Here is a 25,766-nt window from a genome sequence, read left to right on the forward strand (position 1 = left end):
GGCGGTCAGCAGCAGCCTGCTGGGCCGGCGAGGGCAGCGACGTGATGCTGGAGATCCATACAACTTCTTCCTGGTCCCGGGGCGGTAGCTGGGATGCTGCCTGAGCGAAGGCAATGGAGAACGGCGACAACAGGCGGCGGCCACGGCCAAGCTCCTAATCCAGGCCTGGGGGCCGGCAGCCTGGAATTAGAATGCTACGTGCGCAACAAAGCCCGACAGGCCCGCGTACTAGGAGGGCGCAGGCAGACCCGGGTCCCGGCCAGGCCGTGGTCTACCGATTCCTGCCGAAGGCCCGCCGCAGCGCGGCCACGAAGTCCTCGTACTGCCCCAGGATGGGGCTCTCCCCCTCGATGTAGGGGACCACCCACTGCTCGGCCGGCCCCGAGAGGCGGCTGATTAAAAACGCCACCTTCAGGGTGTCGTTGGAGAACCTGGCCTCGAAGAAGTTCATGTAAGAGGCCGCCTCGATCAGAAAGTCGTGGAGCCGGGCCGAGTCGCCGTTAAACGCTTCGGGGAAGGCCACGGGGCAGGTGGGCGGACGCACCTGGGCCAGCAGGTTGGCCTTCTCGCACAGCAGCCGCCGCACCTGGTCCATAAGCTCGTTGTTCTCCCGACGCAGGGCATGATTCTGGCTCAGCAGGTCCTGCATCATCCCCGCCAGCTCGTCCATTCCCACCGCCGCCCTCCCGGTCGCCGCGCGCCCCGCCCGCCGCCGCGTCGCCGGAAGTGCGTGTCAGCTTCCGCCGGCGGCGCGCCACAGGTCCTCGCACCGGCCTTCCTTAGGCCCGAGCGCCAGCGGGAAGGGTCGCCGGGGCCTGTGGCCGGGTAGGGGCAGCGAGAGCCAGAGCCGAGGTGAGGGGAGCGAGCGGAGAAAACTTGGGCAGGCGGGGCGAAGGCCGAGGAGCGAGTTGCCGGGCTTGGCGGAAGAATCTGACGTCGTGTCGTGCGACATCACTTCCGGGAGGCTCCCTCCGCGGGGGCGGGCGCACCGGGCCTTAAAGGGAAAGCGGGCGGCCTGGCAGCTGGAACGCTGGCTTCTCCGGGTTTCGGAAGTGCTTTCTAGTCGCAGTGTTTGTGGCGTCTGTTCCGCAGTGCCGCTTCTTTCACCCGCTTCCCTCAAGCCCTCACAGCTCCAAGGAGGCGGCCCCGTGAAGCCCCCTGCACCTCCCGCCTGGGGTGGGCTCTCTCCTGACAGGACTCGGCCCTTTAGGTGCTGGGCGCATCGCAGTTAGTCCTCTGGGTTCTGTGACGTCCATGCTGGTTTTTCTGTTGCTCGTTTTTTTCTTTTAAGACAAAATGGCTCAGAGTATACAAACCTACTCATGTTACAAAGCCGAGAGCCGGGTCTTTGGAGAGGACCCTGGCCGGGGGAGGGAGGGAGAGGGCAGTGTCCACACGAGGATATCCGCTGTTGATGTTGGTGACCCAAGGCTGCTGTCCAGCGTCTTGGCAGGTGCTGGGGTGTGGGCATGGCTCCCTCTTTTTTTTTTTTTTTAAAGATTTATTTATTTGAAAGTCAGAGTTACACAGAGGAGGAGAAGCAGAGAGAGCGAGAGAGAGAGAGAGAGGTCTTCCATCCGCTGGTTCACTCCCCAGTTGGCCACAATGGCCAGAGCTGCACCGATCTGAAGCCACGAGCCAGGAACTTCTTCCAGGTCTCCCAGAAGAGTGTAGGGGCCCGAGGCCTTGAGCCATCTTCTACTGCTTTTCCAGGCGTATTAGCAGGGAGCTGGATTGGAAGTGGAGCCCATAGAGGATGCTGGCACTGCAGGCAGTGGCTCCACCACAGCACTGGCCCTGGCTCCCTTGTTTTAAAACCCGATTCTCACCTGCTTGCCACACAACCAGTCTCGAATTTTCCTGTCAGTGAGATAATGGTGTGAAGAGAACCTTGAAAGAACTGTGTGTGTCTGTGAGATGTGGCTATGTAGCAGGATTTGCTTACTGAGACAGGACACCAAGGCCTCTTAATATGAAGTCTTTTATTATGCTGGCATGAGACCCAGGTGGAGTTTCTTATCTAAAATACTGAAATTCTGAACCAAGAAGTGTTTTCCCTTATATATGGTGTTAGCCTCTTTGTCTCCCTTGTATGGTTTACCTGCATAGGTTTGATTGGATATTCGAATGTTGAAACAGTTGAAGTATTAGTAGGCAAGCAGATAACAGCTACATTTCATTCCCAGGACAGATTCCTCTCTTGCTTTCTTCTGACCGTGGGAAGGCCTCTACCACAACTTTAATCATGTCAGTTAGAAACAAGATTCTTAAAAGACAAAGGCCTCTTTCATAGCTGCACCCAGCAGTTGAAGGGGTGACACGCTGTGTGTGGCCTCAGTGGATGGACGAAGTCTACAAAGACCTGCCCACAGGCTTCTTGGGACTCAGGTCCTTGTCCCCTGTGTCCAACTTGAGGTGCTCAAAAGTTGGTGGCAGGGACCTTGGCATTTGTGGGTACAAAATTTAAGGAGGGATTCTGACTTGCATTTCAGGGAATAAGAAACCGAAAAAGCAGCTCTTGATGAATAAAATTGACTTAAGAACTGAATTTTTGTCTTTGGGGATGAGAACTAATATTTTGTGCCTGAAGTTTTTATTTATCATTTATGTAAATTGGATAGGTTTTGCTTCTGGCTTTTAGTTTATTGGCATTTTGCAATGAAGGCTACGTTGTATTAATAGATGTGTTTTCTAATGAAACTGCGGGTCTTAAATTGCATTAAGGCAGTTTCAAGAGCAAAATACTAACCCTTGATACATTTTGTTATCTATCAATCTGAAATATTTGTACCTTGAGAAAGAAAAAAGTCACACATCAGAAAAGTAGGCCTCTGGTTTTTATGCCTGAAGGGACTCTTGGGAACCAGAAAGGGTACAGGCAGAGCTTAGCTGAGACTGCGTTTCCGGTTCCAGGTGTAAGCTGAAGGTCACTTCCTGTTTGATCCTTTACAGCTAGAGATTATTTTCTTTGCTGAGGAAAAGCATTACATGCCATTTTAGCCAACTCTCCTTAAAAAATGGAAAGCCATGGCCGGCGCTGCTGTTCACTAGGCTAATCCTCTGCCTTGTGGTGCCGGCACACCGGGTTCTAGTCCTGGTCGGGGCGTCGGATTCTGTCCCGGTTGCCCCTCTTCCAGGCCAGCTCTCTGCTGTGGCCCTGGAGTGCAGTGGAGAATGGCCCAAGTCCTTGGGCCCTGCACCCGCATGGGAGACCAGGAGAAGCACCTGGCTCCTGGTTTCGGATCAGGGAGGTGCGCTGGCCGCAGAGGCCACTGGGGGGTGAACCAACGGCAAAGGAAGACCTTTCTCTCTGTCTCTCTCTCTCACTGTCCACTCTGCCTGTCAAAAAAAAAAAAAAAAAAAAAGCCATTTACTGAACCAGTGTAATCTGTGGAATTCGTGTGGAGCTTCAGATGGTATCCAAATATCATTTAACATTTCAAAGCCAAAATCAACTTCTATGTTGTTCTCAATATGAAATAACAAAATGTGTGCACCCCCTTACACAAGACTGGACAACCATGTTCAAAACATTTGGGATGTGCCTGGTATTAGCAAATGATAGCCAGATAAGAGTATATTCTTTTGTACATACATATTACAAAGTAAGCTTTTTAGAAACCACATTGTGCGACTTGTTCAGTGCTCAATGAATATATGTTTTATTAAACAATGATTCATAGTCATGAAGAAAACACTCCTGAATCAGTGACCCATATCGTGTTAAGACTTAGATAGTTGGATTGACTGTTTTATTCTCCTTGCCTATCTTTTCAGGTTTATATACTGACCCGAGATTTGTGTTAATTCTTATCATTTTGGATTTTAGAAAATTATACTATTTTTGGTATTAGTAGTTTATCTTAAAAATTTTAATTAAAATTGTTAACCATAAAATTGTGCATATTTATGAGGTACTATGTGATGTTTTGTTACATGTATATATTGTATAATACCTAGTCATTATAAATATATTTATCCTTTTTAGCATTTAACATTTTTTTGTAGTGAAAGCATTCAAAATAATCTTTTTTTTTTTCAAATTGAGAAATGCACATGATCAATAGTCACAGCCCCAGAACTTCTTACTTCCATGTAGCTATAATCTAGTACCCATCAGTGAACCTTTCCCCGCTTCTCCCTGCTTCACTGCCCAGCCTCTGGTAACCAGCATTATATTTTTAAGTTCAATGAAACTTTTTTTTTAGACTCCACATATGAATGGGGTCATGTGATACTTGTCTTTCTGTGGTCGGCTTGTTTTACTTAATGACTGCTGATTCTATCCAGGTTGCTACAAATGACATGAGTTCATCTTCTTTTGCCATTGGTTCACCCTCCAATGGCCGCCATGGCCAGCACGCTGCGGCTGGCGCACCGTGCTGATCCGAAGGCAGGAGCCAGGTGCTTCTCCTGGTCTCCCATGGGGTACAGGGCCCAAGGACTTGGGCCATCCTGCACTGCCTTCCCGGGCCACAGTAGAGAGCTGGACTGGAAGAGGAGCAACCGGGACAGAATCTGGCGCCCCGACCGGGACTAGAACCCGGTGTGCCGGCGCCGCAAGGCGGAGGATTAGCCTATTGAGCCGTGGCGCCGGCCAAGAGTTCATCTTTTTATGACTGAGTAATAATCCATTGTGTCTGTGTGCCATATTTTGTTTAGCCTTTCATCAGTGGATGGATACTTAGGTTATTTTCCATTTCTCGGCTATTGTGAACAACGCTGCAACAAACGTGGGAGTGCAGGTATTTCCTTGATATATTGATTTAATTTATTTTGGTTTTATGTACCCCAACATGGGACAGCTGGGTCATGTAGTAAATCTATTTTTAGGTTTCTTGAGGAACCTCAATATTGTTTTCCACAGTGGCTATACTAGTTCACATTCCCACCAACAGTGTACACATATTCACTTTCTCCAGTTCCTTGCAAACACCTGTTATCTTTTGTCTTTTTAATAATAGGAAATCTTACTAGAGTGCGTATTTAATTGTGGATTTGATTTACAGTTACCTAATGATTGGTGATGTTGAGTGCTTTTATTTTTTTCATGTACTTTTTGGCCATTTATAGATCTTGATTTAGGGAAATGTCTGTTTTAATGTCAATTTTTAAATAGGATTTTTTTTTTTGCTATTGTTTGAATATTAACCCTTTGTTGGATATATAGCTTGCAGATACTTTTTTTCAATTCTTTGGATTGTCTCTTCACTTTATTGTTTCTTTTGCTGTCTAAAAATTCTTTAGTTTGAAGAAATCCTATTTGTCTATTTTTGCATTTGTCTATTTTCCCTTTTTTCTAGTACTATTTTGGCTATATCCCATAGGTTTTGGTATGTTTCCATTTTTGTTCCTTTCAAGCAATTTAAAAATTTCCTCCTTGATTTCTTCCTTGATCTATTGATTGTTCAAGAGTAATTGTTTAATTTCCATGTAACTATATAGTTTCCAAAGTTTTTCTTACTATTGATTTTTTTTTAAAAAAATTGTTTATTTCAAAGAGTTACAGAAAGAGAGAGAGAGAGAGAGAGAGAGAGAGAGAGAGAGAGAGAGAGAAAGTCTCCCCAAATGGCCACAACAGCCAGAGCTGGGCCATTCTGAAGCCAGGACTCCTACATGGGTACAGGGGCCCAAGCACTTGGGGCCATCTTCCACTGCTTTCCCAGGCCGTAGAATAGAGAACTGGATTGGAAGAGGAGCAGCTGGGATATAAACAGGCACCCATATGGGATGCTGGCACTGCATACATAGACTTAGCCCACTAAGCCACAGTGATGGCCCGTTTTTGATGTCTAGATTACTGCATTTTTTCATAAAAGATACCTGACATGATTTTTGTTCCTTTTAATTTGTTGAGACTTTTTTGGTGACCTGTCACATAATCTATTCTGGAAAATGTTCTATGTGACATTGAGAAGACTGTATTTTGCAACCATTAGATGAAAAGACCTGAAGATGTCTGTTAGGTCCAGTTGATCTAGTGTGTGATTTAACTCTGCTGTTTATTTGCTGATTTTGTCTAGATGATATGTCCATTTCTGAGAGTAGGGTGATAAAGTTCCCCACTATTATTGTGTTGGAGTCTATCTCTCTCTTTAGGTCTATTAATATTTGCTTTATGTATTTATGTGCCTAATATTGATTGCATATATGTTTATGTTATTTCCTCCTTCTGGGTTGACGATGACTTTCATGGTCTCTTTTGCAACTTTTGATTTAAAATCTATTTTTTCCTATTAGAAATATCGCTAACCTTTCTCTCTCTCTCTTCCTTCTGTCTTTCCTTCCTTCTTTCTTTCTTTCCTTCTTTCTTTCTTTCTTTCTTTCTTTCTTTCTTTCTTTCCTTCCTTCCTTCCTTCCTTCCTTCTTTCTTTCTAGTCTGTTAAGCTTTTAAATTTACTCTTTTTAAAAATCAATTTATATTTCAGAATAGTTTAGATTTACTTAACAAAAATTGTGAAGTGGTACAAAGAGTTCCTACACACCCCACACCCATCTTCCCCTATGGTTAACTTCTTATATTAGTATGAAGGATTTATCACACTCCATAAACCACATCCAGCTTCCCCATTAACATCACATAATAGTATATTTGTCACAATTAATTAACCAGCCCCCTTTCCCTATTTTTTAATTCAAATTTCCTCTATTCCATCTGCCCTTCCTAGCCTCTAGTAATTGATGTTCTGTATTCAGATTGAGTTTTTTTTTTAGCTTCCACATATGAAGGAGAACACACAGTATTTGTCTTTCTGTGTATCTTATTTCAGTTAACACGATATCCTCCAGTTCCATCAATTTTGCTGCTGACAGGATTACATTCTATAATATGATCGATAATATTGTACAGTGTATATTTTCTTTATACATTCATCTGATGATGAACACCTTGGTTGATTCCCTTTCTTGGCTATTGTGAACAGAACAGTGCAGCAATAAACCTAGTGCACCAGGTATCTGTTTGATAAAATGATTTCATATCTTTAGTACATACTCAGTAAGGAAATTACTGGCAATATGACAGTTCAATTTCTATATTTAAAGAAATCCTCATACTGTTCTCTATAGTGGCTATACTTATCTAAATTCTACTGATAATGTATAAGCATTTCTCTTTCTCTATATCCTCACCAGTACTTATTACTTTTTGTCTTTGTCTTTTTGATAACAGCTATTCTAACAGGGATGAGATAATATCACATTGTTGTTTTGATTTGCATTTCCCTGATGGCTAATATTATTGAACTTTTTTTCATATATGTGTTGGCTATTGTATTTCTTCTTTTGAGAACTGTCTATTCAGGTCTTTTGCCCATTTATTAACTGGATTGTTTCTTTTATTACTGAGTTTTTTGAGTTTCTGATATATTAATATTTTGTAAGATAAGTAGCTTGCAAGTACATTCTGCCATTTTGTTGGAAGTCTCTTCAATGTATTGATGTTTCCTTTGCTATGCAGAAGCTTTTTTGCATTCCATTTGCATAGAATATCTTGTTCCATCCTTTCACTTCCAGTCTATGTGTATCCTTAGAGGTGAAATGAGTTTCTTGCATGTAGCTTATCATTAAGTCCTGTTTTTCAATACATTCAAGCATTTTGTGTCTTTTAATTAATGAATGTCATCCATTAGCATTTAAGGCAATGATTAATAGGTAAGGTCTTATTATTATGATTCCTATTTTGTATTCTATTTTTATTGTAGTTTAGTTTCTATCTTTCTGCCTCTTTTGCAATTTTCATTTATGAATAAGTGATTTTTCTCTAGTGTTCTATTTTGATCCCTTGCCTCTTATTTTTGGTAAGTTCTCCTTTTCATTTTGTCTTTGCTCCATTTGGCATTGAATACCATGATGCAAGGATCCAAGTTTTAAAAATTTTTAACCAATGATGTGTTCTAACAATATATATGTGTATATATATATGTATATATATATATATTTAAATTTTTTAGACAGGCAGAGTGGATAGTGAGAGAGAGAGAGACAGAGAGAAAGGTCTTCCTTTGCCGGTGGTTCACCCTCCAATGGCTGCCACGGCCAGCGCACTGCGGCCGGCGCACCGCATTGATCCGAAGGCAGGAGCCAAGTACTTATCCTGGTCTCCCATAGGGTGCAGGGCCCAAGCACTTGGGCCATCCTCCACTGCACTCCCAGTTTAGCAGAGAGCTGGCCTGGAAGAGGGGCAACCGGGACAGAATCCGGCGCCCTGACTGGGACTAGAACCTGGTGTGCCGGCGCCGCTAGGCGGAGGATTAGCCTGTTGAGCCAGGGCTCCGGCCCCAACAATATTTTAAAATTAATCTTTCCTGATTGCTATGTTATTCTTCTCATATGTCAAGTTTCCATGTGTGTAAGTCTGATTTTGAACAGTCTATTCTGTTCTATTTATGTTTGTCTGATGCCCACAAATGTCTTAATCTATAGAGCTTTATAGGAACTTTTTGCATCTGATAGGACAGGCTCTTTTTCGTCTCATTTTCTTCCTTCAGAGTGTCCAAACTGTCTGTGGATTTTTAAAGTGAACAATTCAGTGGTACATTCACAGTGTTGTGCATTGTCATCACAAGGAAGCCTTCTACCCATTAAGCAGTTGTACTCCATTCCTCTTTTCCCCTGCTACCTGGTAGCAGTAATTTGTGTTCTGTATGTACAGATTTTATTCCTCTGGATATATCATTTCAATGGAGTTATACAATGTGACTTTTTGTACTTGGCTTCTTTTGCTTGGCATGCTTTCAAAGTTTACATGTTTTAGCATGTGTCAGGACTTCAGTACTTTTATGGCTGAATTCTATTCCATTGTAAGTGTATACCACAATTTGTTTATCCATTATGTTCATGGATATTTGGACTGTTTCTACCTTTTGTCTATTGTGAATAATGCTGTATGAATGTATGTACCTATCTTTGAGTGTACCTGTTAGTTTTCTTTTGGGAATTGAAAGGAGTAAAAACACTGCATTTTCATTTCTATTTTAGGTATTTGCAGCTTCTCTATTTCTTTTTATGTGTGTGATTCTAATTCCTGTATTTCTGAGTCTAATTGAAGTTTGTCTGTCACATTGATTCTTTTCTAAGAAAGAAAACAACTTCTGTTTTTATCCATTGTTTTTCTAGTCTCTTTCATTTATCTCTGCTCTATTATTTCTTTCTTTCTGCTTTGGCTTTATCTTGTTCTCTCCCCCCCCCCCCCCCGCCCCCGGCCCCGCAACTCCTTAAAGTGTATTGAATTATGCCTCCTCCTCCCCAAATTGCATCCCTTCCCCATTATGATTGTATATGAAGACAGTTGGGGAGATAATTAAGGTCATAAGGTTGGGGACCTAATATGGTAGAATTAATGTCCTTATAAGAAGAGGAAGAGGCACCAGAGAATTCTCTGTATATGCATACACACACACAGAGGGAAGGCCATGTGAAAATACTGAAAAGGCAGCTGTGTGCCAGCCAGGGGGAGAAGCCTCACCAGAAACCAACCCTGAGGACACTTTGGTCTTAGACTAACCGCCAGACTAAAATTTTTCTTGTTTAAGTCATCATATATGTGCCATTTTGTTTATTACTATTTATTTTGATTTGAAAGGGAAAGAGATAGAGAGAGAATTGATCAATCGACTTTCAGTCTATTGGTTCATTCCCCAAGTGTCCACAACAGCTAGGGCTGGACCAGGCTGAAGCCAGTGATCCAAAACTTGATACAGTTCTCCCATGTGGATGGCAGGGACCAAGTATATGAGCCATAAAATCTGCTGCCTCCCAGCGTGCGTATTAGCAGGAAGCTGAATGGAAAGCAAAATAACTAGAACAACACTCTGAAATAGGATACATGTGTTCTACTCCAAGTGGTGACTTAACCACTATGCCACAAGCACCGCCCGCCTTGCCCCTGCAAATCTGTGATATTTTGTTATGGCAGTGCTTGAAGATGAATACAAGCTTTTTGATTTCAGATTTTTCTTGTTTTGCGGTATTGGCATTTACTGCTGTACATTTCCCTCTGAGTACTGTTTTCACTTATCCCATAGGTTTTGGTAACATAGCTGTTTATTAATAAATTCAACATGTTCCACTATATCCTTGCTTATGTCAAAGCAAACATGTTCCACTATATCCTTGCTTATGTCCAAAGCAATCATGTATTATCATTCAATATATTTTCCCTCAAGCCTTTTAAAACATCTTGAGAAGGTATTATAACAATATAAATTATGGTCCTGGCTCTTACAATGTTTTTTTTTTTTTTGTAGGAAATTTTTGGAAATAGTTTCCTATGAGAATACATCCAGGATATATACCCTTGATTGAAGAAATTTAGAAATTAATAAAAGAGGAATGTATTAGTCAGTGTTCTCCAGGGAGACAGAACCAATAGGATGGGTATTTATATATCCATGGTTATGTAAATATACATATAAAACATATACATGGGGGACAAAGAGGGGAAGAATATTTTTGTGATTCTGACTTCTGGAAAACTCATAATTTGGCAAGCAAGCTGGCAAGAGGGATACTCAGGTAAGAGTTGATGTTACAGACTGGAGTCCAAAGGCTGAAAACTCAGGAAGAATTTTTATTTTTATGTTGCAGGCTGGAAGCAGAATTCCTTCTTTGAGAAACCCCAGTCTTTGCTCTTAAATCCTTCAACAGATTGCATGAAGGTCACTTCACATTTTACTGAAATTCGGCTGATTGTTGGGTGCAGCATTGTGATGTGGCAAGTAACTCTGCCACCTGCAATGCAGGCATCCCACTTGGGCGCTGGTTTCTGTCCTGGCTGCCCCAGTTATGATCCATCTTCCTGCTAGTGCCCTGGGAAAAGCAACAGAATATTACTCAAGTGTTTGGACCCCTGCCACCCACGTGGGAGATCCAGATGAAGTTCCTGGCTCATAGCTTTGGGCTGGCCCAGCCCAGGCTATTGGCAGCAAGTTGGGGAGCAAACCAGTAGATGAAATATTTCCCTGTGTCCATCTCTACTTCTCTCTCGGTAACTCTTTCAAAATAAATCTTTAAAAAATATAAGTTGAGCTAATTGTAAAGGTAAATTGCATCTACAAAATGCCTCATGGCAACACATAAAATAGTGTTTGACCAAACAGCTGATCACCATAGTCTTGCCAGGTGGGCTCATAAAATTAAACATGTAGAAATTTATCATTTTAGAATAATATTTGAAGATATTAGAAAAAGAGATGGCCTAAATAAAAGTGGTGCATTTATGGGAACTCATTTGCATATTGTTTTTTATTTGATTCATGATTCTTTTATGAAATAATTTAGACCAGGAAGATTTAGAAATAGCTACTTTCTTTAGGTATGTAAACATATAAGTCTCCCCCATCTGTAAGGAATTAGTTTTTCAGAATATATTTGAACCCCCTAAAAGCAATTGTGACAAAGGATGGATAAACTATCAAATGAATAGTTGTTTTTGTTGTCCAGGATGCACCATCTATCACTTGCTCGCTGTTTGGGGAATCATTTACAGTGACTCAAATTGTGAGTCATGAAGCAAGATGTCCCTTGATGTCACATTAAAAAGACTTGTGAGACTTACAAACTACAGGGACTTGATGAATGGACAGCCTATGGGATTGAAGTAGCATTTTAAAATGAGGATATTTTTCTTGCACACATCCTTGGGAGACAGTTCCTTTGCTTCATGGAATGTGTTTTGTTTGATGTGGGTCTCAAACTGGGGTAATGGCCTTTTGTGATAGTTTGTCAGCATGTCTGTAACCCTGACTATTTCCATTAATCATATGAATTCATTAGTAGGCATCAAATGAATAATGCATGTGCATTATTTTGAAAGGGATCAAAAGGAGATTGAGGCCAATGTGTGGCATAGCCAGTAAAGCTGCTGCCTGGGATGTCAGCATCTCCTATGTGTGCCCATTCGTGTCCCAGCTGCTCATTTTCCAACCCAGCTCCCTGCCACTGGCCTTGGAAAAGCAGCAGGAGATGGCCCAAGTGCTTGGACCCTTGCCACTATGTGGAACACCCAGATAGAGTTCCTGGTTCCTAGCTGCAGCCTGGCCAAGCCCTGGCCATTGATGCCATCTTGGGAGTGAACAGTGGATGGAAGATATCTTTCTCACTCTCTCTCCCTCCCTCCCTCTCTCCTTCTTTTCCACCTTTCTCCTTCTCTCTGTAACTCTGACTTTCAAATAAATAAATTTTAAAAATATAGAAGGTTGATGATACAAATCAGACAATGTCTCTACCAAAGAGATCATAGAATGTTGCCAGAAAATTCATCCGGAGTTATGTTGTGAAACTTCATATAGATGATTTTGATATTTTAATTATCAAGTATAGTTTATGGAATTTTAGAGCTTTCAGTGTGGGAAGCAAGGCATTAATGAGTTCCAATTTTTCATAGCAGAAAGAGGCAGTAATATGGCTCATATGACTATCTGAAGATACATGATCCTTAGGAAGACAGAATTCCAACCATTATTATGGTTTACTATGAAATATGAATCATTAAAATATTGAGACTGTTCTACTTTATGACCCCTCGTTGTGTGGTTTTCTTTTTAAATGCTGGTAGTCCCTCAACTCACAGCTTTCTCTTTCTTCCTCTATCCCATCCCCCCTAGTTGTATCCATCTGTATCAGAGCTTCCATCAGTTATATTCTAGTACTTCCAAATCTTTGCTTCTAGCTCTCGACTTATTTCCAAACAGACTAAACATGACCTTAAATGACCTTTTTACGCATACATCAGCTTCTGTTCTGAATCTCTATCTTGACTAATGGCAACACCACCATGATATGGGTACTAGGCAAGGAGTCACGGAACAATGAGCTGGGAGATTTCCTAAGGTTTCTGTCTGTAGTCCTGTACCCTAACCTCACCCCTTAAGTGCCAACTCAGTACACCCATTTTCCAATGATGCACCAGAGTGTTCTCCAGCATGAAGAGACCATGATGAGCATATGTATACTGAGCTCCACATGAAGATGCCATGAAAACCTTCCCAGAGGACATCATGCCCACCGAACCCTACCCAAAGTCAATTAGGGAACCACCCAAATAAAGAGGACCACTTGGTGGGAGCATAGCCCTTATCTTGTTCTGTCCTCTCAAGAGCAGTGCCTGCTCTCTCTCTCTTCCTCTCCCCTCTCCCCCCTCTCTCCCCCTCCCTCTCCCCTCCCTTCTCCTCCCTTCCCCCTCCTCTTGTCTCCTCTGCTCTCCTCTCCTCTTCTCTCTCTCTCTCTCTCTCTCTCTCGTTTTCTCATGAGCAGTCTCTCTTTATATGGTTGCTTTTACTCATGTTCTGAATGTATACTCACTCCTTTACTTTACATAAATCCTGCTCTCAATGTTGTTCCTGCTTTGAATTCTTATGAATAATGGGCAAGAGCCTGGAATAAAACAACTGGGAAACATATTTCCACAGCTCTCATATTAGTTGAGTTAACCCAAGTGCTGAGTAAATCCCAGAATCTTAGTGGCTTAACATAATAGATATTCATTTCTTTACTAAGGTAAATTCCAATCAGTGAGAAAGGGATATGGGCTTTACTTTCAGTGAGCAGGCTGACAGAGGCTGTCTTTTGTCATCTGGTATACTGGGAGAGAGAATGCAGGATAGACTAGGGAGTACTTTTGTTGATGAAGGCTGGAAGTGGCACTCATCATTTCCACTCACATTCCTTTGTCCATCATTCAGTCACATTGCCACACTCAACTGCAAGGGTGTGTATCGTCTATGTGGGCTATGTAACCTAGTTCACAAGTAAGGAGGAGTGGCTTTCATGGGAATATAGCATATCTTCCATAACTCCTCTTCCCTTTCAAACTAAAACCCATCTCATCTTTGAGTTTTCTTTAATTTTTATACATACATAAGTTAATTCTGTCTGTAAATTTGTCCTTTACTTTCTACTCCTCCTGCCACTCTTTTATTCTGAGCATTGATAATTTCTTCCTCAAACATTATAATCACTTGCAAAAGTGACATTCTTGATTGTGATCATTATAACCTGTCTGTGATGTTACCAATATTTCATCTCCATAATGCCTTCAAATGATGTCTCCTTAATGCTTAAATGTGCTTCGCTAACCTCAGGATAAAACTAAAACTCTATGGAAGGCATCAGAAATCTTCAAATCATGGCCCCAGAATTCTGCCTGGTGAGCAAATGCTTGTTGCTTCTATAATGTTTTTTCTACTCTCTAGAAGGGGAATTAATTGCTTCTTTCTCAGTGGTACTTTATATCTCCTTCTATGGTTTGAATAGCCCCACCAAAGCTCATCTTGAAAAGGATAACCAATTGTGACTTTGGAAATTTAATCCAATGATAGTATTTGGAGATGGAGACTTTGAGAGGTAATTAGGTTAAATAAAGTCATAAGGGTGGGAGCTTAATCCAATGGGATGGTGGCTTTGTAGGAAGAGAATGAGAGACCTGATCTAGGGCATTCCGAATCACCATCAGCAAGAAGGATGTCACCAGATCTGGCCCTCTGATCTTGAAGTTCCAAGTCTTAGAACCCATAAGTTGAATAAACCTTTGTTCTTTATAGATTATTGAGTCTGTGATACTAAGTTATAGAAATGAAGGATTCACACTGTGGCAAAGTGGGTTAATCCTCTGCCTGTGGTGCCAGCATCCTGTATAGGCTCCAGTTCATGTCCCGGTTGGTCTACTTCTGATCCAGCTCTCTGCTAGTGGCCTGGGAAAGCAGGGGAAGATGGCCCAAATGCTTGAACCCCTGCACACATGTGGGAGGCCTGGAAAAAAACTCCTGGCTCCTGGCTTTGGATTGGCCCAGTTCTGGCCATTGCTACCACTTGGGGTGTGAACCAGTGGATGGAAGACCTCTCTCTGTGTCTCTCCCTCTATCCGTGACTCTGCTTCTCAAATAAGTAAATATGTTAAAAAGATAAAGAAATGAAAAACAGCCTAAGATAACTCCAGAATACTGAATGAGTATAGCTCATTTCCACCAGAGTATAAGCTCCACAAGAGATGGTTCATTGCCATATTTCTAAGACCTACAAATCTTGGCACTTTAAATAAGCACTCAATAAACATTGGATGAATGTGTTTAAATTTTGGTGTACATATCTGCCATATTGGATGATGTACAAATTAAGGATGAGGATTATCCCTACTAACTTCTGAATTCCCTATGCCTGGTATGTACAAAATAGTTACTGAGTAAAATGAGCTTTAGAATGCATGAGATGAGATTAATGAGGATGGGACTGCCATTGTGATGTAGGAGGTAAAATGTTTGCTTGTGACACTGGCATCACATATGAGTGCCAGTTTGTGTCCTGGCTGTTCTACTTACAAACCAGCTCCTTGCTAATGGCCTGGGAAAAGCAGTGGAAGATAGACCAAGTGTTTGGGCCTTTGCCACTGACATGAGAGTCTGGTATGAAGCTCCTGGCTCTGGCCTGGCTCAGCCCTATTCATTGTGGTCATCTGGGGAGTGAATGGAAGTGGATGGAAGATCTCTCTCCCTGTATCTGCCTCTCTTTCTGTAACTCTGCCTCTCAAGTAAATAAATAAATATTTAGAAAAAATGAATGAGGATGACAGACTTAAGATATAGCAAAGATGCTTCTTCAGAAAGAAAGCATTAGACATGCATATGCAAATGATGTCACTTTAATACAAATGTATGACTGGCTGACTAGGTGCTATGATTGTCCTAGGCACCAGTGACATGATAATGAATAAAGACACAGTTGTTGATATTGTGGAGCTCATGATCCAGGTAGTGCATACTAGAAGAAAATTAAAGCTGAGAAAGTAGATATGACAAGAGATCCCAAAAGTATTAGGAATATTTGAATTATTATAAGAAAATACATGAGGCAGGTAACTTTATAAAGAAAAAAGGTTTAGTTGGTTCATGTTTTTTGAGGCTAAAAGTACAAACAACAGGATGTAGGCTTTTGAAACGTCTCGCATTGGCTAGGTCTCACCATGACAGATGACCTTCTTGTTGGCAAAATCTCGAGGCGGCACATGACATCAGACGGGAAGAGATAGGGAGTGTATACATCTGTCTATGCCTGTCTGATCTCTCTTCTTTTTATAAAGCCATCAGGGTTCAATTGTGGAGGCTCCTCCTTAATGAGCTAATCTCATCTGATCAGTTTCCAAAGGTCCTGCCTCTAAATGCTGTAGTCAGATTACATTCCTACCTCCTAATGATATTAATGTAGACTTTGGAAATTACACTCCTGCTGAGTTGAGGAAGACAAATAATATTGAAACCATAGAAGCAATCTGGACTGTACAGTTAAGTGGTCCTTCAGAAAAGGACATCTAATTTGAGATCTGAATGATGTGAAGGTAATAACCACATGGAAGGAAAGAAATGAGTGATTTGGGCAAAGACAATAAACAGTCTCTGTTGGAGGAGGAAGTATGGCATACTTGAAGATCTAAGAAATACCCGTGTGTTTGAAGCACAGAGAATGAAGGGGAAGTAGTGTAAGATAAGGCTGGAGAAACAGGAAGGGACTAGATAGTATCTGTGCTCTGTAAGCCACATTCCAAATCTGGCTTTTGTTGTAAGAACAATGGAAACTTTTGAAATTTTAATTAATGGGAGGCATGATTAATTATTGTCTTGGAAAATATAACCCTGGCTATAGTGAAGACTGGTTGGCAAAATAGCCTGTGTGGAGAGATCAGTAAAAGGATATTGCAGTTGTCCAAATGGAATATGATGGTAGCTTTCATCAGCAAAGTAGTGGGTAAAAAGAGAGAAACAGATGACTTCAGAAGTTCTATAAAGTTCACTGCATCTTTTCCATCTTTTTAAGTGGACAATACATAATGATGTATTATATGTGGTAAAAAATGTTTTATGATTTCAATACTGAGATAGAGATCATGGAAAGAGAATTATAGTCTTGAACATGTTTAGTTTATCACTAACAATAACTGTAACCCTCCTCAATCTCAATTCTAACCTCTTAATATCAGTTTTTATGTTTCCAGCTCATTCCTTCTAATATCCCCACTCAAATAATGCTTTGTTCAGCAGCACCTATAATCCAATGATCTTCTACCATTTTACTGATTCTCCTCTTGTGATATTATCATCCTCTTCAGTCAATTCTTTTTCCTTCCATATCACCATTATTTATTTATTTTTTAATTTTTTTTTTTGACAGGCAGAGTGGATAGTGAGAGAGAGAGAGACAGAAAGGTCTTTCTTTGCCGTTGGTTCACCCTCCAATGGCCGCCGTGGCCAGTACGCTGCTGCTGGCGCATTGCGCTGATCCAAAGGCAGGAGCCAGGTGCTTCTCCTGGTCTCCCATGGAGTGCAGGGCCCAAGTACTTGGGCCATCCTCCACTGCACTCCCGGGCTATAGCAGAGAGCTGGCCTGGAAGAGGGGCAACTGGGACAGAATCCGGCGCCCCAACCGGGACTAGAACCCAGTGTGCCGGCACCGCAAGGCAGAGGATTAGCCTGTTGAGCCACGGCGCCGGCGCATATCACCATTATAATCACTCCTTTGCATGCATCATTGACTCCCTTGACCTTCTCTTGCTTCCTTCTACTTAAATTCTGTATTCTATTTTCTCCTTACCTGCCTTCATGTTGGAGAACACAACACCATTCTGGATAAGCTCAGTTTATATGATCACTATACTCAAATGTGTTCATAATGCTGCCTGGAAATCATACTGGTTTTCACAAGTACTCATTATTAAACTCTTCTAAATGATCAAATGATTGCTTCATACTGACGATTCCTCAGTATCTGCTCTACCACCCTTACTCAGCCTTTTCTCCTATAATTATATATGAATTAATCTTACCCGTAGCAAAGGATAACCTCTTCACTTATAATCCCATTGTCTCTTAGGATGACACAACTCAATGGTGAGGGAAATATCCAGAAAATTCTCTCCTTCCTTACTTTATTATTCCTTTCCTCCTCCAAAATCTCTTTTTGACCTCATTTTTCTCTTTGGCTACTTCCACATTTCCTTCTTTCCCTTAACAATGAAACTCCTCACTACAGTTTCTCTGTCTCTATTTTATCTCCTCCATATTCTCTCTTGTGCCACTTCAGACGGATTTTCATAATCATCAAATTACTTATCATGAATGTATTAAGGTCATTATAACCTAACTTTCTTTATTCCAATCCTCATCTTTTTCGACCTATTAGTAGCATTTGCTATAGGTTATCACTCTTTCTGTTTTGAAGTTCTCTTGGGGTCTTCAGGCACTGCAGTCTCCTGGTTTTATTTCCATTTCTATGAATGCTATTCTTAGTCTCATTTGCTGGTTTTTCTTTACCTCCCTGACTTATCAGTCTTGAGTGTCCAGAACTCATTTCTCAGATGACTTCTCTATGTATGTACCATACATAGGGCCAAAATCTTCTCAATTGTTATTTCCTTCATTAATTTCTCCATGAACTATAGACTTCTATATACAACTAGGCATTTGAGAATTTCTCTCTTTTTTTTTTTTAGAAATTTTTATTTAATAAATATAAATTTTCAAAAGTACAACTTTTGGATTACATGGTTTTCCCCCATAACCACCCTCCCACCCACAAACCATCGCATCTCCTACTCCCTCTCCCATCCCATTCTTTATTAAGATTGACTTTTAATTATCTTTATATACAGAAGATCAACTTAGTATATACTAAGTAAAGATTTCAACAGATTGCACCCACACAGACTGCTTGAAGGTTAGTTTTACCATTAATTCGCATATTGCAACACATTAAGGACAGAGATCCTACATGGGGAGTAAGTGCACAGTGACTCCTGTTGTTGATTTAACAATTGACACTCTTATTTATGATGTCAGTAATCACCTGAGGCTGTTGTCATGAGCTGCCAAGGCTATGCAAGACTCTTGAGTTCATAAACTCTGACCTTATTTAGACAAGGCCATAATCAAAGTGGAAGTTCTTTCTTCCCTTTAGAGAAAGGTACCTCCTTCTTTGATGGCCCGTCTTTCCACTGGGATCTCACAGAGATCTTTCATTTAGGTCATTTTTTGCCACAGTGTCTTGACTTTCCATGCCTGAGAAACTCTCATAGGCTCATTAGCCATATCCAAATGCCTTAAGGACTGATTCTGAGGCCAGAGTGCTGTTTAGGGCGTTTGCCATTCTATGAGTCTCCTGTGTATCCTGCTTCCCATGTTGGGTTGTTGCTTTATAATTCTATCAATTATTATTAGCAGACTCTGGTGTTATTTATGTGACCCCTTTGACACTTAATCCTATATGATCAATTATGAACTGAAACTGATCACTTTAACTAGTAAGATGGCATTGGTACATGCCAGCTTAATGGGATTTGGAGTCCCATGGCACGTTTCTAGCTTTACCATTAGGGGTAGGTCTAAGTGAGTGTGTTCCAAACTGAACATCACCTCTCTCTCTTATTCCCACTCGGGGATCAATTTTTAGTTAACTTTAAACACCTAAGAATAATTGTGTATTAATTAAAGTGTTCAACCAATGATATTAAGTAGAAAAAAAACATACTAAAAAGAATAAAATAGTAAGCTGTTCATGCTGAATGAAATAAGTCAAATATTATATGTTCTCCCTGATCTGTGACAACTAACTTAGCACCTAAAAGAAGCCGGTAGAAGTGAAATTGACACTACGAGAAACAATGACTTGATCAGTCCTTGTCCTGAGTATCGAGAGTTCCTCTTGAATGTCTCACATGTGGCTCAAATTTTTCAGTTTCTGATCCTCATTTATGAAGTCTTTTTATCTTTCCAGTTGCCCTGACTAAAAAATCCCTTTGTGTAATCCATAAACAAATTCTGATGGCTCTATCTTCCCTATATGAGTACACACACACACGTATATGTGTATATAACCAGTTTTCACCACTTTAATTGCTAATACTTTGGCCTAATCCACCATTATTAGAGCTTTTGCCTTGCATTACTCAAGGTTCTCCAGAGTCACAGAACCAATAGATAGATATAGATGTATGAGTTGATATAGATATAAGTAGATACATATATACCCACATGCACACATGAAAGAATTTGTTAGGGGAATTGGCTCATGCAACTACGGAGGGTGCAGTGTTCCATGACAAGCTGTCTGCAAGCTGAAGATCCTGGAAAGCCCAAGTGTGAAGACCTCAGAACCAGGGATGACAATTGTGTAATTCTTAGTCCTCCGCAGGAGGCCTGGGAAGTTGGGGGCCCCTGGTGTAAATGCTGAAGTACAAAGGCTGGAAAGTCTGGCATTTTGATGTTCAAGGGTAGCAGAAGACTGTCCAAGCTTCAGAGGGAGAGAGAAAGAGAGGGAGAGGTAGAAAAAGAGATAGATAGATAGATAGATAGATAGATAGATAGATAGATAGAAATAGGGACTGGTGCTTTGGATAGCATGTGAAGCCATCGCCTGCAGTGCTGGGATCCCATGTAGGGATCGAGTCCCGGCTGCTCCACTTCTGATCCAGCTCTCTGCTATGGCCTGGGAAAACAGTGGAGGAAGGCCCAAGTGCTTGGGCCGCTGCACCCATGTGGGAGACCTGGAAGAAGATCTTGGCTCCTGGCTTCAGATCAGCCCAGCTCTAGCCATTGTGGCCATTTCAGGAGTGAGCCAACAAATGGAAGATCTCTCTCTCTCTTTCTCTTTCTCCTGCCTCTCTGTAACTCTGCCTTTCAGATAAATAAATTTAAAAAAGATGATAGATAGATAAGAAAAACTGTCCTTCCTCTGCCTTTTGACTGTTCCAGCTCCAGGAGGGGGAGGGAGAGAGAGAGAAAGGACCTTCCATTCTCTGATTCACTCTCCAAATGCCTGCAATAACCAGGACTGGGCCAAGTTGAAGCTAGGAGAAAGAAACTCCAACAGGATCTCCATGCGGTGGCAGGGACTCAAGTACTTGAGCCCTCACCTTCTTGCCTCCCAGGGTGTGCATTAGCAGGAAGCTAGGGTTGGGAGGGGAACCAGATTTGAGTTTAGGCATGTGAATTTGGGATGCAGCTGTCCCAAGCAACATCTTAACCACTGTTCCAAATGTGTGTCTCAAAGAGGGTACTCTTTAAAGACTTCTTTTTATTTAAAAAAAAACTTTAAAAATTTATGAGGCAGAGACCTGGAATAGTCTGGGAATAGTTGCTAATAGGATTTACTCAAATTAGGAGCTAAGTCAAAGGGTCAGGGACACATGGATTAAAATGTCATGTTTCTTATGGTAACTCTGATGATGGTGAATGTGGCTTAGGGTTTATAATACTAAATTCCTGGAGGCAGACTTACCCACCAGTCATAGGCAGCAGAGAATATTGCAGGCTTCTCCACTTGTTCCTGGGAAGTTGTTCCACGGGGAAGAAAAGTGGAACACAGGCTTTCTGCAGGCAGCCAGCTCCCTAAAGGCAAAGAGAGAAGGAGTGAAGTCACCAATTATCAGGTTCTTTTTTACATATACCCATCAAACACATTGCTCATCCTTGGGGAGAAATCAGGAAGAGGCAGAGAGAGGGAGGCCAGCAGTGTTTAAGGACTTCATTGGCTGGCTCTTCATCTTCTTTGATGGTTACTTCTCATCTTGCTGACTTTCCATATTGAATGTTTCAGGGCTCAGCACTTAGAACTCATTTATCCTACTCTCATCTCATTTGCTCTCCTTCTGTCTCATGGCTTTTCTATTGGTGATTCCCAAGTTCATTTCTTCTTTGAACTCCAGAACTTTATTTTCATGAGGTCTTCTCTCAGATTTCTTTTTGTCAATTTGACTTTCCGTGATGGTCCTCTATAAAGTGCCTAAAACTTGGTAGTTGAGAAATAAACATATATAAAGAATAAGCAGAAGAAAATGAAAACATGAGACCAGTTTTGATGCTAATGAAACAGTCCAGGCAAGAGATAATGAAGATTTGACTAGAGTGGGAATGAGAGCAATTGAGAGCAGCTGATAAATGTAAGAAGTGTTTTGAAAGTAAAGTCAGCAAAGTTAGGGCATTTGTAGACCTTTTAGCTTAAATAAAAGATGTTGCCACTAAAAGTGCATATACAGGAGAATGTGAAAAAGGGAGGAAAGATGATGAACTCAGTTTTGAAAAATACGAGTCTACAATTCCCTTACCTCATCCCTCCTGTCACCTCATGCACGAAGCTCAGGAGTTGGAAGGTGTTAGGTTTGTGATTGGGACAAGTGTGGCTGTTGCATTATGGTGATAAAAACGAATATTTAATGGCTTGCATTTTTAGGCTGTGCTGACATACTCCCAAAGCAAAATTAGCCTAATCTCATCCTCATTCCACGGGATTTCTTGGCAGGTGGGACCAAGTGATATCCAAAACCTCCACTCTGTCATCAACAAGCTCCTCTACATCCCTGGGCCAAAAAATTCTCCCATGTATTTTCTCTCCAGAAATGAAATAGAAGCTATTTTTGTCTCACATCATGGTATCCATTGAGGGTGAATTCGTTGGTCATTTTTCTCCTAGTACCAATTTGTAGGAGAGAAAATTTTATGCAAGATAACGAAGAGCATGCTTTGCCCCAAGTCATACTTTTTCCTCCTCCTCTACTTTTTGACTTGGTTTTAAATCCTGTCTCTACCTCTTATAGCCAAATGATCTTTACATAGCTACTTAATCACTCTATGCCTCAATTTCCTTGTCTGTAGCATGAGAATAATAACAATATCTACATCATATAATTATGAGAATTAAATAACACAAATTTAGGCAAAGAATTTACCATAGAGCTTGTCATAGTCAGTCATTCAGCATGTGTTGTTGAATGCTTGCTGTATTATTTAGCCTGTCATGGGCACTGAATATTGAGATAGGCATGGTTTCTGCCCTTATAAAGATAAAAATGTTATACTATAAGACAGGCATTAAATAGAAAATCAAGGGGCCAGGGTTGTGACATGTTGAGTTAAGCTTCTGCCTGTGATGCCAGCATCCTGCGTGGGTGCTGGTTTAAGTCCCTACTGTTCCACTTCTGATCCATCTCCCTGCTGGAGTACATGGGGAAGCAGCAGAGGATGGCCCCTGAGCCCACATGGGGGACCCAGATGAAGCTTCTGGCTCTTAGCTTCTGCCTGGCCCAGCTCCAGCTATTGAGGCCATTTGGGGTGTGAGCCAATGGATAGAAGAAATCTCTCTCTCTCTCTCTCTCTCTCTCCCACTCTCTCTCTGTAACTTTCCCTTTCAAATAAATAAAATAAATCTTTAAAAAAATAGGAAATCAAACAAATAACTATGCAAATGGAAATTAACATAAAATAAATATATCTATGACCCTGATAGACAATGAATGGTGTGAGGGGATGGGGAGGGGAATTAGGGAAGGTGTTACTGCTTGTATATGGTTTGGGTTTGTTCTCCAAGGGTTTGAGTGTTGGAAACTTGGTCTCCAAGTGGTGGTGCTAGGATTTGGTGTGGACTTTTATTGGTGAGGCCTAGCAGGAGGCCTTTAGGTCACTGGGGTGTTCCTTATTTTGGGACCTAACCTTCCTCTGGCTTCCTGTAGGGAAAAGTGGTCTCTCTCTCTCATCTCTGTTCCCAGCACCACGCCATATCCTATTAGACCATCATAGGAGGCTAATCCAATGAGGGCAACTGATCATGAACTTTCAGCCTTCATAACTGCAAGCTACATAAGCTTCTTTTCCTTTTAAGTAGCCTGTTTTAGGTATTTCATTACAGCAACAAAAATGGACTAATATAAGGGCCTTTGGATACACCAAGGTAGAGAACAGGAAAATCCTCTGTGAGAAACCATATTCCAACTTTGACTTAGATGAGGGAGAGGCAGTTGTGTGTGGGGTGGTAGGAACAGCATTTCAGGCAGCCAGAACTGCTATGTTATCGCACTAAGCAAGCTCTCAAAAATCTTAGGGCAATTGGCAGAGGAATTAAAAATTTTAATTTTTTATTATTTTTCTATAGCTCATAATGTTAATCTTATTATTGGATAAGATTGGATAGCAGAAACTTAATCTAGAAACTTCTAGACAAACTCAGTCAATACAATGCAGGGTTTCAAATAGGTAATATGGGATTTCTACTTTGTGCTTTTCCCCAGAGGCTGAGTCTATACTCAAGGGCTTTGAGGTGGGTATTATGGTGCAGTGTGTTAAGTTGCTGTTTGTTTGTAATGCTGTCGTTCCATATCACAGTGATGTTAAGGGTCCTGACTTCTCTGCTTCTGAACCAGCTTTCTGCTGATGCACCCAGGAAGTCAACAGAAGATGACCCAAGTGCTTGGACCCTTTCCTGTGAGAGACCTGGATGGAGTTCCTGGCTTCTGGTTTTGCCCTGGCTCAGATTGGGCTTTTGTAGTCATTTGGGTAATGAACCAGTGGATGAAAGATCTCCCTGACCCTCCCTCCTTCTCTGTTGCTTTGCCTTTCTAATAAATAAGTAAATAAATAAATAAATTTTAAATAAAAATAAGCTCAAGGACATGGGGTATACATTTTGAAAGCACTGTCTGTTCTCCTCTGGAAGTTCCTTAGATGTGACTCAGTCTGTCTGTTCTTTGCTTTGGGAGTTTGTCCCAGATCCATCATATTAGATGGCCACATCTCACCATGCTCTCCATTCTATCTGCAGACATCCTTAGTCCAATCTCAAAATTTCTTGCAGCTGCGTGCTCAAGCCCTCCCTGTTATGTGTGTGTTCTCTTCTTTCCCTACTTGGCATGGAAATGACCTAGGAGGTGGTTTTAGTTTCATTTGCCAAGACAACTCACTCTCTGATTGATATTCTTTCCCCCTATCATCAACCTGGAATTTTTTGAGATGCTATTTCACTTCCAATTCAGTTTCCCACTAACATATCAAGAAAGCAATGAATGATGGCCCAAGTATTTAATCCCTGCCACACACATGGGAGACCCAAATGGAGTTCCTGGCTCTTGGCTTCGGCCTGGCCCAGCCCTGACTATTGTGGCCATTTCAGAACTGAAATGAATAGAAGATCTGTCTCTCTGTCTCTCTCTTTGTGTGTGTGTGTGTGTGTGCGCATGCCTTTCTCTCTTTCCCTCTGTAGCTCTGACTTTTGAATAAATAAATAAATCCTAAAAAATAAATCACAATGTTTTATATCTGTTTACTCATTCTTTAATTATTCATATTGGCTAAATGCAATAATTCAAATACTGATGAAAATTAGGAAAATCTTAATATACCTAGTCTACCTTTCCAAACATCCAAGCCTCAGGCACTAATCTGTTTTCTGTCAACTAGAGCTTAGTTTAGCCTTTTCTAGAATTTCATAAAAAGTATATCATAGTGTGCTTTCTATTGTATTCAGATTCTTTTGCTAAGCATACTTTGATATTTATCTGTATTATTGCATGTATATACCACAGAATGCATAGCCATATACATGTTGATAGACTTTGGGTTGTTTTCTGTTTGTGGCTATGATGAACAAAGCTACTTCTATCATCATTGTTTAAGTGTTTGTGTGGTTACAGGTTTTCATTTCTATTGGGTAGTCACCTAGAAATGGAGTTGATGAGTCTTATGGTAAGTATATGTTTAGTATTATAGGAAACTACCAAACTGTTTTCCATAGTAGTTGTAACATTTTGCATTCCCATCAGCAGTATAGAGTTCTAGTTGCTCATATCTCATCAACAGTTGACATTGTCGGTGTTTTCAGTTTTTGCTGTTCTTTTGGATATGTATGTAATTGATACCTCACTTTGGTTTTAATTTGTATTCCTTTGCTGACTAATGATTGGAAGTCTTCATGTGCTCATGATGAGTGATATTTCTTTTGTGAAGTATTTGTTCAAGTAT

The 25,766-nt window shown here is 41.2% G+C and overlaps 1 protein-coding gene and 1 long non-coding RNA gene across 2 annotated transcripts; one reads left to right on the forward strand and one right to left on the reverse strand.

Moving 5' to 3' along the window:
- Positions 1–271: 271 nt before the first annotated feature.
- Positions 272–670, reverse strand: LOC133766281 (protein LDOC1-like). The gene has a single exon (XM_062199982.1). The coding sequence runs from the start codon at positions 668–670 to the stop codon at positions 272–274; it is 399 nt and encodes a 132-aa protein (XP_062055966.1).
- A 90-nt stretch (positions 671–760) lies between these two features.
- On the forward strand, positions 761–24,359 carry LOC133767152 (uncharacterized). Its single transcript, XR_009866817.1, has 3 exons — positions 761–852; positions 4,663–4,745; positions 24,173–24,359. It is a non-coding gene; the product is annotated as an uncharacterized LOC133767152 (long non-coding RNA).
- The last annotated feature ends 1,407 nt before the right edge of the window (positions 24,360–25,766 follow it).

Source organism: Lepus europaeus, chromosome 9, assembly GCF_033115175.1.
Source record: "Lepus europaeus isolate LE1 chromosome 9, mLepTim1.pri, whole genome shotgun sequence".
Lineage (NCBI taxonomy): Eukaryota > Metazoa > Chordata > Mammalia > Lagomorpha > Leporidae > Lepus > Lepus europaeus.

What these genes read in the sequence shown, in the direction of transcription:
- LOC133766281 (XM_062199982.1), bottom strand. Translation starts at nt 670, where the DNA reads ATGGACGAGCTGGCGGGGATGATGCAGGACCTGCTGAGCCAGAATCAT.